This window comes from Cephus cinctus, unplaced genomic scaffold (assembly GCF_000341935.2).
Source record: "Cephus cinctus unplaced genomic scaffold, Ccin1 Ccin1_scaffold0702, whole genome shotgun sequence".
NCBI classification, from domain to species: Eukaryota; Metazoa; Arthropoda; class Insecta; order Hymenoptera; family Cephidae; genus Cephus; species Cephus cinctus.
Genome location: NW_014333322.1, coordinates 27,054 through 41,753, shown reverse-complemented (window position 1 = coordinate 41,753; position 14,700 = coordinate 27,054). Strand labels below are relative to the sequence as shown.

The window sequence follows — 14,700 nt, the reverse complement described above, 5'->3', positions numbered from 1 at the left end:
TTTTTTTTTTTTTTTTTTTTTTTTATGATTTTGGCGCGGTTTCATATTGATTTTGCACAAGATCAGTTCTGATCAGTCCAAAATAATCTGTTCAATGGTCCAGAGCTGAACTTTACTAGCATAATGGTGTGTGTCGACATTAAACTTGTACAATACAAATTCGTTGCTACTGCTACTGGATTTCAATTGGGCGGAAACTACGCGATTCGTAGGGCCTAGGCGTGACATGAAATCCCTGTTAAAAACGTTAATAAAATTCGGGCTGGTCGATGTTTCGGAATTCATTGGCACAGAATCACTAACCTACGTAAATCAGAGGTTGGTGTTTGTTGATTTTCCTGCTGCGATATACTGATAATCTATTTGGTTTTATTTTAATGTATTTTATGAATATTGGTCAACAAGATAGTCGAAGATAGCTGTTGAAATGACGTATAAAATTAATATGAGGACAAATTATTTTTAGGGTACATAAAATGAAATACACGAAAAAAAAAGATAGACAAAAAGGTAAAATATCATGAAATAATTTCGACCACTTAGACTCATATTTTCCATGTTTTATCAGATAATATTTAATTGTACATTAAAATAATTCACTTGACATTGAAAGCTTTTTCCATCAGGCAATAATCATAATGTTCAATTTATTACTGTGAAAAAAATGTGAAGGAAGGACGACGTGGACGGCGAATATTCTAAAAAGCCAAGAGGAGATGTTTAATTGATAACAGCAGATTTAATTTCGCCGTAATGTTAATTTTTATGATTTTTAATTACATCAAACTTTACAAAAAATCTACGGCAGAGATTGATGCGTGAAGTTAGGTAGAAGCTTTTTAAAATATAGACAATGTTCGCCTGAACGTATAGTAAGTAGACTATACATAACTTGGAAGCACCAAAATTCTCATAAAGCTTGTATATTTTACGTGATCTTCAGTAATTTGCAGTATATGGATATCTATTGCTCATGTTAATAAAGCCAAAAGTACCGCAAAGAATTTCCGGCCTCAAAAATTCAGGAAATGCTTTACGGAGAGTCCGGAAAAGTACGAGAAAGTGCCGCTGCATTGCGCGAATGGAATGAAGGATGGACGCCAGAAGGACGCGTCAGTGAGTGGAAAAGCCCTAGACGGGAATTAATGTCATGAAACTCGAACTTCGTTCCGTCCAAGTTTCCAGTTTAAGGATATAGGAGCGCTAGGCTTGGCATTAGATTAAATTCTAAACATTTTTAATTTTGTAGCCGAGATTTTATATATTGTGCCTATCAAATTTCAAGGTCCTTTATCGGCCTTCGGAACGAGATATTAATTGAGAAAGTTGATAAATTTCACAAGGGGTTCACAACGCTCATACAACGAAGCTGAAATTTTTGTAGAAAGTCAAAAGTCAGTACGTGTCAAAAATAGATTCTGTCGAGACGAAAAGTTGGGCAAGTACATGAATTAAATATAATAAATTCCAAAGATACCGTGAAACGGTTAATGGGCTATTTCATTACAAATTATTCGGTCAAAGTCAACGTACTTCACCGAAACGCGTCGGTATCGTAGCGTCACAGAATATTTGGGAACGTTACGCAAATATAAATTGAGCATCTACGAAAACGCTAGGCTGCCAAGACTGATTACCCTTCTTCGTGTACCGTCCAGTCAAGTTAGCATTCCAGAATGGGTATGCACCCATAAAGAGGTTACATTAATTTTATTCCCGATTTTAGAAAAATTATTTTTATAGTTTAAAATAACATTGAAGTATATATATGAGTGCTGTCAGCGCTGTCACTTACAATTTTCAATTTGTGATACGGTATTGACTAGTAGCACGCGACGTTCCTATATCGATAAATGAAAGTTCGCAAAATAAGTTGGCAAAACAAAGAAGTCTACAATATACAACATCGTGCACACAACGTATAACGCGTATACATATAGTAATACGAAAACATTCATATACCATGTGTTCTAAACAGTATAGCAGTTTTTAATATATACAAGCGATTGCTTATAAATAATAATAATTTATATATGGCTTTGTTTCTTACTTTGAAAAAAATTTCAAAACTTCCTTCTAATAACATAACCGTATATGTATAGTACTAGACTATATAATAACATTGTACAATACTTTAGACTTTGACCGTTGTACAATATGAAGTTCTTTAAAATAATATTACTTTTGTATAACTTATATGGTTTCACCATTGTCGTTTATCATATTTATTTATACATATACGTAATTTTATGCAAAAGAGTTAGAAACGACTGAAGAAAGATTCCTTGAAGAAATGCATCTTCGTTAAAAAAAAATTCTTAACTTTTCTCAAAATTTCGGAACAAAAATCAATATTCTTAATTTTAATTCATAAGGGTAAAAAAAATTGTCGCGATATATTTTCTTCCTTCATTTTATCGCAACTAATTTCATAAATGTATATTTGAAAGATGGCCAAACGGGACCGGGCTAACCCTAAATGTCTGAAAGGTAATATGTGGATAATGCACCCGTTTAAATGCATACTAGTCAGGCATTCCTTCACTTTCCTAAGCCAAGTGCTCGGGTCGACTACTCGACTTTTATAAAGACGTTAAAATTCCCCGAGCAACGACGGAAACCCGATAATCTTGTCTCCGCTGAAATTGCACGGAGATTGTTGCAATTTATATCGTAGCATTTTTCTCCAGTCTGCGATGCACCGTGCAGCAATTTTTTATTTTCCCTAGAAACTCGCCACACGCTTGCCGTATATTCTCAAAAAATTTTACAGTCCAGAGGTTAACGACATAATTTCTCGTAAAAATAACTTTCTATAATAATATTCTTATCGTCAAAGACAATAGAGTATAAATTAACAGATGGGTAACGACTGGACATCATACAATGATAACTGTATTTATGTACTGTACTGTATTTATTCATCACGATTCCCCATTAAAACTAAAAGTAAAACAAGTCAATCGTATCTTGGTTGTTCTAAACAACTTACTATACGTAGATTGATATTAAAATTTTACGTAACGTAAATTCTAGATAACAATGACACAGTCTGTACACAGAAGAAGCTGAGACTTGCGATGACCGTAGTCGCGGTTTAACGTAGTGCTAATAAATATCTATATTTATATATCATAAAATATGTAATAAAATTTCCCTTAAAAAACAAAAGGTATTTATACATATAATAACGATGACGAAATGGTGTATGCTAATGACAGAATTGACAAAGGACGGCATGCGTTGGTAATTATGAATAAAATACTTTACGTGTCGATTCACAACTGCGCGAGAATTTCACGATTCAATCGAATTGCGGTTTCGACTTCATAGCCCACAACAGGAAGTTCGACAATATGCTCGCCATGTTGGTATCCGCACTGACCTATCAATGTCAATCGATCACCCATGAACATCGCTACGCAAGTGCACTTGAACGGCAGTGATGCAAATTGATGTACGCAGAGAATGGAATCCGGAGAAAATAATTGTTGATATTCGAATATTCGCTATCAATTATGGTATCTCAATAAGTAGCTGGAAACGCAATATTACACATCTCCAACAGCGACTAATTATGATTGGTATTAACGTAACGATGATTAATCATAATAATAATAATACAATTATACCAATCGTTGCTGTTTGCAATAATCGAAAACTTACGTTTCTTATTTATTACCGAATATGTGCAATACCTATTCTGATCCGACGATTATTTTATATTTATGGAATTCGTTTGAAGGGGTTACGCGAAATAGTTGAAATTTTTGAAAAATTCAATTTTCTCATTTTTACGGATTTTCTTAAAATATAACATTCCGAGAATATTCTTTATAAATTGTAAGTCGATCCGATCAAAGTCAACGGAGTTATGCGCGTTGAAAGCTAGGTACCTCGAACTGATCGCAAAGTTTACATGAAACTTTAAACGCGTTTTTCTGAAAACGTCTCTTACGAAATCAGTGACCACGATATCTCGCAAACTACTGCACCGATCTACTTCAAATTTGCCAAGCTTCCCTTGAACGTAAAAGAGCATTGCTTAAAAGAAGGATAATTTTTTCGTTTTTTTTTTTTTTTTTTTTAATTTTGCCTGATCAAAATTGATCTTGTATATAATCAGGATCTCTATAATAAAAAGATACAATAATGATATACATATAATATTAAACATGTATATCGAAGTAAATATTTTTCATGAACGCCTTGGAGTAGATTTTTTTAAGAAGAAGAAGCTGAGACTTGCAATTACCGTAGTCACTTTAATGCACTGATAATAAAATGGTTTATTTATATATTATAAAATATATAATAATAAAATTTACCTAAAAAACAAAAGATATTTTTCTGTGAGAAGTTCTTATACGACAGGCAACGATGGTACAAAAATTTAAGAAAATGCAGACCACGTAAATGATAAAGGTCCAAAGTACGGTAATACAACGTCTAAAGAAAATTACCGTCGATTGCATAGCACTGACAAAGCTTTTGGAATGTTATCAAGGACCGACCTGTTTCCTGTGCCTTAAGACGTTAAGAATCATGTGACTTGTAAATAAATATCAAACTATTTCCGGTGGTTGACTTGAATTCGAAAACTATAAGCTTTGAGGATATTTCAAGCCTTGTTGAGGATGACGGATGAAGGATGAATTAAGAGCAATTGTTAAATATTGAAATAATCACTGAATTGAATATAGCGATACTTGTACAAGAATCTGATTCTTGTATTGAATCTCTTACTTGCAATACGATACGCTTGATATTGAATTAAGCTACTTTGCGATTATTAGACGGAATAGGAATTTACTTGAGAAATTCACTTATTAAAAAAAAGGATCGATCAATTGTAGAAATCTTAGGAATTAGATGAGTGCGGATCACAATAAATTTACGCAATATTCGTAATCTAAATCCAATCAAAAGCAACTTACGTTTATTGAGAAGATCCTCAATAAGGTGTACAAGATTAACCAGCTTAGGCCTCAAATTCCGAAATAGTGGCTAAAGATTTAGGATGGACTTGGAATCTGAATTTTTACTTCTAGATTCGAATTTAGATTTTCTCTCTCTTAGGTCAAAGGCTGCTGCGTCATTTGACTGAATGCGACTGACTTCTGACTCCGCGATTACCTTACTGTTTTTTAGGTCCTGTAGCCTACACGGAGAGAATTTTAAATTAAAAACTACCGTGAAAATCAAGGTAATCACAGGACATCATGGTATTTGATAACATGTTATCTATGTATTTAAGAACATCTCACGAAAATATACTAAAAAGTAAAAATGTCCCGACAGCTTTTATTGAAGTCTACGGTAAAAATGTCAAAACTTTAAAATATGTAGTGTAAAACCAGAGCTTTTACCTTGTTGAATTTAAAAGGTTATCTAAAATAGCCGAATTATTTCGGGCGCTACGTTCCATTTTACCGTGAAGTGCATTAATTTTCATGCCTTGGAAGTCGATCAGGAAAAACATTGTGACTTTTGGTATACTCTTCAACTGTATAGTTGGTTGTTTCACATTCAGTACGTATAAGGAATGATAGCCGATATGTTGGTAAGAAATGGTATTAACTTAATAAATTGTTGTTTAATTTATACTTATTTCTTTCTATTAATCTCTTACATATGTGCAGAGAATTAGAAATAAGTATTCAAAAAGTATAATTACAGATTAATAAATTTAAGGTTATCGAACAGTCTGAATATGGTTCTACCGTAGAGATCGAATGGATGAGCTAACTTCAGCTGATGCAGTGCTCCTAAATAACACTGTACGTTTTGCAATGGTCTGAAAATATGAATTACTTTTCGTTTATATCATTCAGATTTTTTTTTGTAAAACAACAGAAAATTTTACATTGAGTCAGGTAAATTTTACCGTGAAACTCAGTAAAAATTGCAAATAACAACATTTACCTTGTGCTTGGTAAAATTTACGTGTAGCCAATCAAAATATCGTGTCTTTTAAAGCAATAAGTAATGGAATGGTAACGATATCCCATGATAACTGGTTACTACGGTAAATTTTATCGTGAGTTTCATAGGAAAAACGAACGAAACATTCTCTCTGTGTAGATGAGATTTTTTTTCTCTCTGATATGTCTTTTTGGCCTATTCCAAGAAAACTGATGCAATGTAAGATTCCTAGTATGACTTCCTATCAGCAAAGTGCGAATGTTGGCTGTCAAAACTTATATTCTTAGCGGATCAATAAAAATGACATAATACGCCGTGATGAATAAAAGTAACAAAGGAACAAGATTAAAGATGAACAAAGATTATAAATCGGACGTAACACTAATGTGATGAAACTTGATATCATTACATCTTAAAAATGACAATTAAAATCATGTAATTCCAGCTGTGAAGCGGCGAAAGGACAGCCGACAATCAATAATCATTTGCTTATTTCAATGGCTTCTAAGACCAAATCTGTCTACTAGTTTCTGCTGTTCCGATTCTACATATAATAGCAATTCCACAATGTCCTACAGTTTCACGAATTTTCCTACAATGTTTCAGATCTATATGTACTAAAATGACACTACAATATTTGCCAATATAGAACATAACGAAACTATATGCACAAAATGTATCCCTTTCAAAAAACATACTATCTATTGAATTCCAGAATTTCTTGAAACAGTGCACTAAACTTTTTACAAATCTTAACGAATCCATCAACGCCATTAATAAACATCGCTCATCAAGTACAAATTGAAAAGTTGGATACGTTGGATTACATAATACAATAATTACAGACCATTATTAATACATCTTATACGGACATAAGTGGGATTGTCAGAACATTTGTAAAACGTCACCAGGTTTAAAAATATATAAAACATATTTCGGAATGTCGTCGATTGAAACTAAGAAATAAGTTATTCGTTTGATTAAACGCAACAGCGCCTGGCTAAAATACAGGAGACCTTATGAAAGTATTTTTTTCTGCAATTGTCGAGTTAACAGGGTATCGGTCATGTGTCATTGGCACTGAAGTACCTCGCAATCCCGATTGCCTGCAACTCATGGCTGCCATATTGCTCATGAATTTCATAATATTCCTGATTTTCCATAACGTCCAATGCATTTAGGCCTGATGGAAAACGATAATGAACTTATTTGCTTTTGATGGCATCGCTTTTACACAGGCGCATGAAATCTATAGTTTCCACTTTTTCATCTGTCCTCGTCTATCTCCTCCAACCAGCCCCTTACCTCACCTCACCCCCACTAATGATATCACAAAATCCGAAAATCTTACACTTATATAGAAACTATGTCTAAACATATCAAAAGAATTTATAGTACTGACAAATAATTTGAGACCTAATGCGTTCTCGGATGACCTCTTTTATTACGTAAAACTTTTTTCCATTTGTAACTTCACATATTTTCTTTCTTAGTAGCAGAAAGAGACAATGAGTTGTGTCAATTGGTAATACGCATATTATAATATCACATATTTTATCATTGATTTTCTCGTAAATCGTATGATATATATTTAAAAATTTTTAACACAGCTTATGATCCATAGTGCTCTGTTGAGAGTAACCAAAGACTGTAATAGTAATAAGGAACCAACTGGCTCAGTAGTTTATGTATTGTATAATAGAAATAAAGTTATATTATTATATTATATTATTACAATTGGATTTATTCCAGTGCTTATGAAATCATAGATTAACTCTTAGTTTGTCTTTAAAAAAAAAGATTAATGCGATTACCGCGTGCGTGTCACTATAATTTAAGAAACTTATAATATAATGTTGACACGAGCTGCAAGAGAATATCGCACCACTAAACTTTGCTATTAAGCAAATGACAATTTGACAAGCGAGGTCAAAGATATGGATAAGACGTACCGAATAAGCACAGCATCTATGAACCATAGTTGAAAATCTGCTTCCAGCCTGTTGGGTGATCGTTCATGTGAAACCAACGCTTGGGGCGCCAGCTACTCCACTATTTGACATTCTATTATGCAAAACCACTTGTCACCCCGCACACACACCAGTCCTCAATGCGAACGACATGTAGACAATTTGACATGAACTCGCCCTAAATCCGGACCCACTCAAACCTAAATTTATAGTATAGTCGTATAGTCGAATAGTCATAGTCGTAAACGTAATCGTACAGTACTATTTTCCGAAAGACGATTCCTACGAATATTTTCTATTTTTCGTAAATCTAAAATTATTGAATTTTTTTTTGGTTGAAACTTTTCAATTCTCTTATGTGACTTCTGTACGATAATTAGCTACAAACTGACGTTTCTATTCAACGTTTCTAGCCTAAAAGCAAAACTAGGTATGGACCATAATATTGTACTGAAGAGGATATTTGACATGAGTAACAGAGGTTTTAGAGGTTCAGAACAAAGCTCTCATATGATTTAGAAAGTATGGGACAAATAAGAACTTATTATATTATGTACAAAGATTAGATAACATATACCGGGAACAAGGGTTGGTTAGGATTATAGACACGCATCCTATTTTTTTGGGGGATATCGGATCGGACTTTTATGAAAGATAATGGCTTGTACTGGATAAACTACGAATGACCGCAATCCGGTCCAAGTTCCTTAACACAAAATACCCTGCTAGGAACACCCTAATAAAGTGTCAAATGCAGTTTCATTGCCTCATTATTTATGAAATTTCACGATACGTTTAAATTACGTAAATTACAATACACTGTGTATGTACAGGCCTGCGGATATATTTATCTTACAATAACGCTATTAATGTTTAACTAAATAATAACCTTCGTATGTAAAAAAAATGTGAGACGCGAAGAAAGACAATCTAACCCTATTTCATTAATACGAATAATAAAGGGTATACAGGCGAGTCGCACTACAAGGCCTCTCGTTATAACGCCACTTCCCCGCTTTTCATCATGAGCCTTCTCCCCGCTTAGATCCTGACTACGATCATGTGGCCGGTCATGTAGCGAGAGCCGAGAGACACTCTTCTACAGAAATAAAAATTTCTCTATTTTCTATATACATATAGTAGAGTGGACGAAAAATTTTCACTGTGACGGTGGACCACTATTTCTTAGAATTTAATTGTCCTAGAGTTCCGAAAGTGACCTTATAATAAGACTCTAATTACTCTACCGTATACGACCTTCATCTTCAAAATTAATTCCTTATTGATCGATATAATCTCGATTGTCACAGCACAGATTCTTAACTTCCTGTCACTAACTTAGTCATCGCCGCTACAACTAGTGATAATTACATCTACGTATCGTAAGATCGATATTCGAGATGTTTCTGGAGAATAATTTTTTTAGAGTTTATAGAACGTACAAGTAAAAAAAAAAAGTGAATTCTCGTGCAAGCACGTAATGCAGATTCGATAGTTTCCATGTAAAAGGGGTACTTCGAGCTTGGTAATTGCATAAACTCGATACAGCCAAGGGGTCTGTATTCCCTCAATCAAATTCAATATGAACCCCCTAAATTCAATATTACACGAGTTTGCTGTATCGCGTTCTGGTTTAGAAGTACCTCGGCTATTAGCGAATAAGAGAGATGGGCACACAAGTGCGCCCGATCCATCAAAGTTCAACGATTCACGAGGGTATGAGTCATACACGATATTGAGATTTTTTTACAACGCTAACCTCGCATACCAAGTCTAATCGACTTGATAAATTTCCAACATACATAGATAAAAACTAAAATCGATGTACGATTTTGATATAAAAGTTTATCCTTGTCGACTGTTAAAAATATCAGCCTAACGCTGTACCGGTCTGATGATTTCAGATCAGACCGCTAAAGCTCGTCTAAAAAAAAAAAAGAAACGAGAGTTTGACAAGGAAGATAATTTGATCAAGACTTAGTGAAATCTTCGAATATGATTTACTTTTTTCATTACTTCCCCGCTAAGACACGAGCGAATTCCACTCGAATTGAAATGAATAAATCCTATGAAGTTCGGCAAGTCGTATTCAAAAATACGCCAAATATTTGATTCTTCGTAATCCTTTTCAGAGTGAAGTTCTTTTCGAGGAGCGGTGAAACAAAGGAAGAAAAAAGGTCAAGTGAAAAAAAAAAATAAAAAATGAAAACAGATAAAGGCTAAATAAGAAATGTATGTTTAAGGTGAGATGAAAGAAGCCAAAAATTGTATGTGTGTCGGGTAGGGGAGTGAGAAAGGAGGAAAACAGTCAAAGAGGAATCCAAATAGAAGAGGGGAGCGGGAGGAGAAAGAAGATGAGAAGGAGGTGACGGTGGTGGTGGGAAGAGGGTTCGTAGAGATTGAAGGTAGAAACTGGAGGTTGAAAGGAGAGGGAGAAAGGAGGTCGACTGGAGAGCGGGATGACGGATGGAGGGCAGGAAGCCACACAGGAACCGGAACCCATTACTCCAGATAACAACTTCCCCATGACTTCCTTTCCTTCTTGTACTTCTACCATAAAGCCCCATACACATCACTTACAACCGGAAATTCGCCACTTCTGCTGCCATTCTCCTTTGTCGTACACTGGTCACGGGAGCAACTGGTGGCAATACTTCCTCTTAAAAGAACTGAGACATGGCTAGACTCGATCTCTCGAAAATTCTAAGCTAGCCAGAATTTAAGGTATTTGAAAATATTTATTTCTTTTAATGTACCTACGATGCCTTATACCTTTTCAGAACTTCGTTTCGCTGAATGCCTCCTTATTTTCATTTTATTTTCCTGGATTTCTTTCTATACTCAAAGTGTATACGTATTATAGGTACGCTCACTGCGTGTCCTCTGAATCACAGACTTAACATAAACTGGTTCAAGTTGTCTAAAATATTTTCAATTCACGATTGCCACAGTGTGCTTTGCACTTTTCATTGTTTCGCAAATGCATTCTCCATTAAAATTCAACCCATAGGATATAAAAGGCCAGCTCGTCGCTTCAAAATCATTCAGCCTTCCTCTCACCGGCAGGCTGATTACTCCACTCAAGTGGTCCCTGAACCTCGTTTTAGTTCTGTGCCTCATTGTCGGGAAAAGAGAACCAGAATCTGATCTTTCGAACTCGACTTTATGAAAAAAAAAAAAGTTATATAAAATCACTCTTATGCTTCGCAAACATACTTTTCATATTCGGACGCTAATACGAGCAGGAAGGCTACACGGACCCAAAACCTTTGCCCCTCTCCTTCACTTCCTCCTAAACAATCAATTTGGAAACAACGCGGACAACCTATTTTATTCTCTGGTCCATCATTCGCTCCGATACCTGTCACTCTACAATTTACCCTAAAGGACATCCCGTTATTCTGCTGGACCATCACCAGCGGTTATTCAAACACCGGTATTGGTGTCTCGCCAAGCCAAAGATCCATGGAGACACAATCCCACTAAGGCCTTCCCATTCTAGAGCCTTCTCTCGAGAGAGGTCGTCTCTTCAGAGATTCATCTTGATTTGTGTCCAATCTTAAGCAACGATAAATATGAAGGAAATATGCTCGATTATAAGATTTATGAAAGTCAATAATACCCTCACGCTTCGACTGCGTACAGTGAAATAATAATATTAAAATAAAATAATGTGGTGGATCAACTTCGACCCTAACAGATCTGTAGGTAAAATGTGTCCCGTTAGTCTACCAGCAACATGGAACACACTTATACCTACAGGTCTGTAAGTAGTAAAAGAAAGAAACAGATGCTGTGCGAGAAACAGAAAATAACGAGAGTAATAAAGTTGGTACAGTACCTCGTTATAAGCGAATGTTAGGGTTGTTCGCGGAATAGAATTCTTAAAAATTCGACGCTCGAATACTTCTCCGCTACGTGCGGCCAGTTTGAAAATCCCGCATATAGAAGTAGCGAGCGTGAGCTTCGTCGCTCCTTGTTAAAAGTGAATAACGATATCATAGCAAAAGACGTATGATTTCGCGCAATCGCTTGTTCGCGTACAATAACGTAATACTGTAGGTACGTAACAAGTAAATTAGATATGTGCGCAGCGAAGAACATGCTGCTCCTCAGACATCATTGTTTACGAACAGAAATCTGATAAAGAATTGCAAGTTAACGAGAATAAAAGCCAGTAAGGGGAATCAATGGCAAAATATATACAGGATATGGTTATGTGTATGTAATAATTAAATAAGAAAAGAAATGCCAATTATCCGTATTCAAAACAGTTTTGTGCAGTCAAAATACATGCAAGTCCCTTTGATTTCTATAAATCAGGGTTGTAGACTCTCAGAATGGAGCACGTAGTAGATGATTTTTCCAGCTAGCCTCTAGAGAGATTGTTCAGGGAAAGACAATATGTAAATGGTAGCCAACGCTCGTCAACTGTTACCGACAAACACGATAACGCGCAGTGAAGCCACGCGTCTTCTTAACAATGTGGGGAAATCAGTCGCCGTTACTGCTGAAAAGTTGCGAGGAATTTACAACTTGGCGAGTGCCGACGTTAGAGGGAGTCGACTGTAGAGATAAATTACGATTAAAGATTCTGTCAGATAACAAAAAGTTCAAGTGTTGCTTTGTACCAACGGAAAACAAAAGACATAAAACATTTGAGAATTAGTTGAGTATTTATAAAGAAAAGAACAAAGCCAGATCTAAAAAAAATTAGATTATGAAAAAGATATAGGGATGAAATTTATAAATGTTATGAAAAAAAATTATAGTTTAATTCTTTGTTATATTCCACAAACGTTACATGGTGAATTGTCGATGGACTGGTTTAAATTTTTGGTTAGTACACTAGCAAACAATACTGGCCTTCCTGTTTATAGTGTAATAGCATTAATTTATAATAGTGTACAGGAGGATCATTTTTGGTCGCTGTACAATGCAATTTTGGATTCCCTCAGCAGCTGTTCGGTTCAATAGCCAATAAAGTTTGGGTTTATCAAACATTTCATTGTTTTATTTCAAAATTGGTATTACCACACGCGAATGCTAATTTAATCAATACAACAGTATTTTTGCTTTAATGCAGAGATTCAAAAGTCGAATAAACAATTATATCTACAATTGTCATTATTCGATATATTCATAGTCAAAAATAATTTAAAAAATATTTTGTAAGAATTTATAAGTTTATTAACAAAAATTGATAAATTACCTTGAATCAATGAGTTATCTATATCTGATAATGTATATGTCAAAAGGCTGAGAAGCAAGTCAGGAGGGATAATCAAAAGGATAATCAATGAAAAAAATGTATATTCCGTCGAGAAGTGAGGAAAAATAATTTCAAAGAGGGAAAGTGGAAAGAGTGTCCTCGTTGAAAATCGCAGAATGTCACGTAATAGAAAAACTCTACTTGCAAACGGCGGATTACGTAATATGACACTTTGAAAAGAGCGGTTGGTCGCGGAGAGTAGCGGTGTGAATCGGGATGAGAGATACCGCTTGAAATGGAAATGGGCGTCGTAGTGTCGAGCGTTGGGATTGCTAAATGGGCTCGAAACGGGTTGCCCAACTGTTGCGCCTTCATCAGAAATTTATGCAGAATCCTCAGTTAACTGTTCCGACCAATGAGCTTTGTAACCGAGTCAAAGTCCTAGCTAGGGACATCAGATTTAGTAAAAAGCCCTTCAATGTTAAACAACTACTAAGAACGTGCCAGTTACCTTGAAACCCCATATTCTCATATCGCTGATTTCATATACCAAACATTTTATAAATATATGAGGGAGAGCGAAAGAGATTCGCCTTTGCTTAACATGAAGATAAAGTGCTTTGAAAAATCGTATGACAAAAAATTATACTGAGAATTCTTTTTTTTTTTTTTTTTTTTCAAAAAACTTGACTGTTCTATTGAATTTTTGTATCTGGCATCATATAATGTCATATACCAATAAAAAATGACATATTTTTGCGGCAAATAAAATAATAATTAAGTCATTTTGCTTGGCGGCAACAAATTGCATGTTTAAGATAAAATTGAGATTGAGATATATTAAGTATAAGTATATATTGACTAAAAGACAAATCCACGGAATCAACAAACCTAAGACAATTTTCCAATTATTTGATAATCTAGTTTCACCAATAAGTAGGCTCGAAGATAAATAAAGGATAAATAAATCGTGACTTACCCACAAGAGCCAAGATCACTGTAAGCAAAGGGGCTGCCGGAAAAGACACTGTCATGTTGAACTCCAACATTTGTAGAAGATCCACTGAAACACAAAAAAGAAATTGCCCCTTTAGTTAAAACGCATTTCAAAATGTCAAATTACAAAAAATCTTAATTAAAGCAAATATTTTCTATTTGGTCAAAGCTAAGGTATGATCTCACATCGAAACTTGGAATTTTAATCATACCGCAATTACTACTTAATTAACTAATAATGCAACAATGTATGAAGGCAATGCGCATTGCAATGCATACTTAGCGTACACTTAATGTAACTTGAACAATTTTTCAAAGAGTATTTTCAAGGCTGATTCACATATTTCCAAACCTATTTCATAAATCTAAATAGGACTTTTCTTGCATTTTAGTTTCCGTCTCAGTACCTTACCGTTCCTGTCATCCGTGTCCGGACAGTGATCTATGATATTTTTCACTGAACGGACGATGCTGAACAATCATGTTACTAGGGTATCTGAATTCAGATGTCACGTGCCTATGTGGCGTTATACGACGTATCGAAAGGAATTGGTACTGAATGGTATTGAAATGTGTGAATCGACCTTTAAGCTATAC

The 14,700-nt window shown here is 34.9% G+C and overlaps 1 protein-coding gene across 1 annotated transcript in view; it reads right to left on the bottom strand.

The window, feature by feature from the left end:
- LOC107270115 (membralin-like) overlaps positions 1 to 14,700 on the bottom strand; it is an 81,770-nt gene that overhangs the window by 58,172 nt on the left and 8,898 nt on the right. The window contains exon 2 of the mRNA XM_025087547.1: positions 14,087 to 14,170. Within this exon, the coding sequence (XP_024943315.1) occupies positions 14,087 to 14,170 (84 nt within the window). The remainder of the gene's footprint in view (positions 1 to 14,086; positions 14,171 to 14,700) is intronic.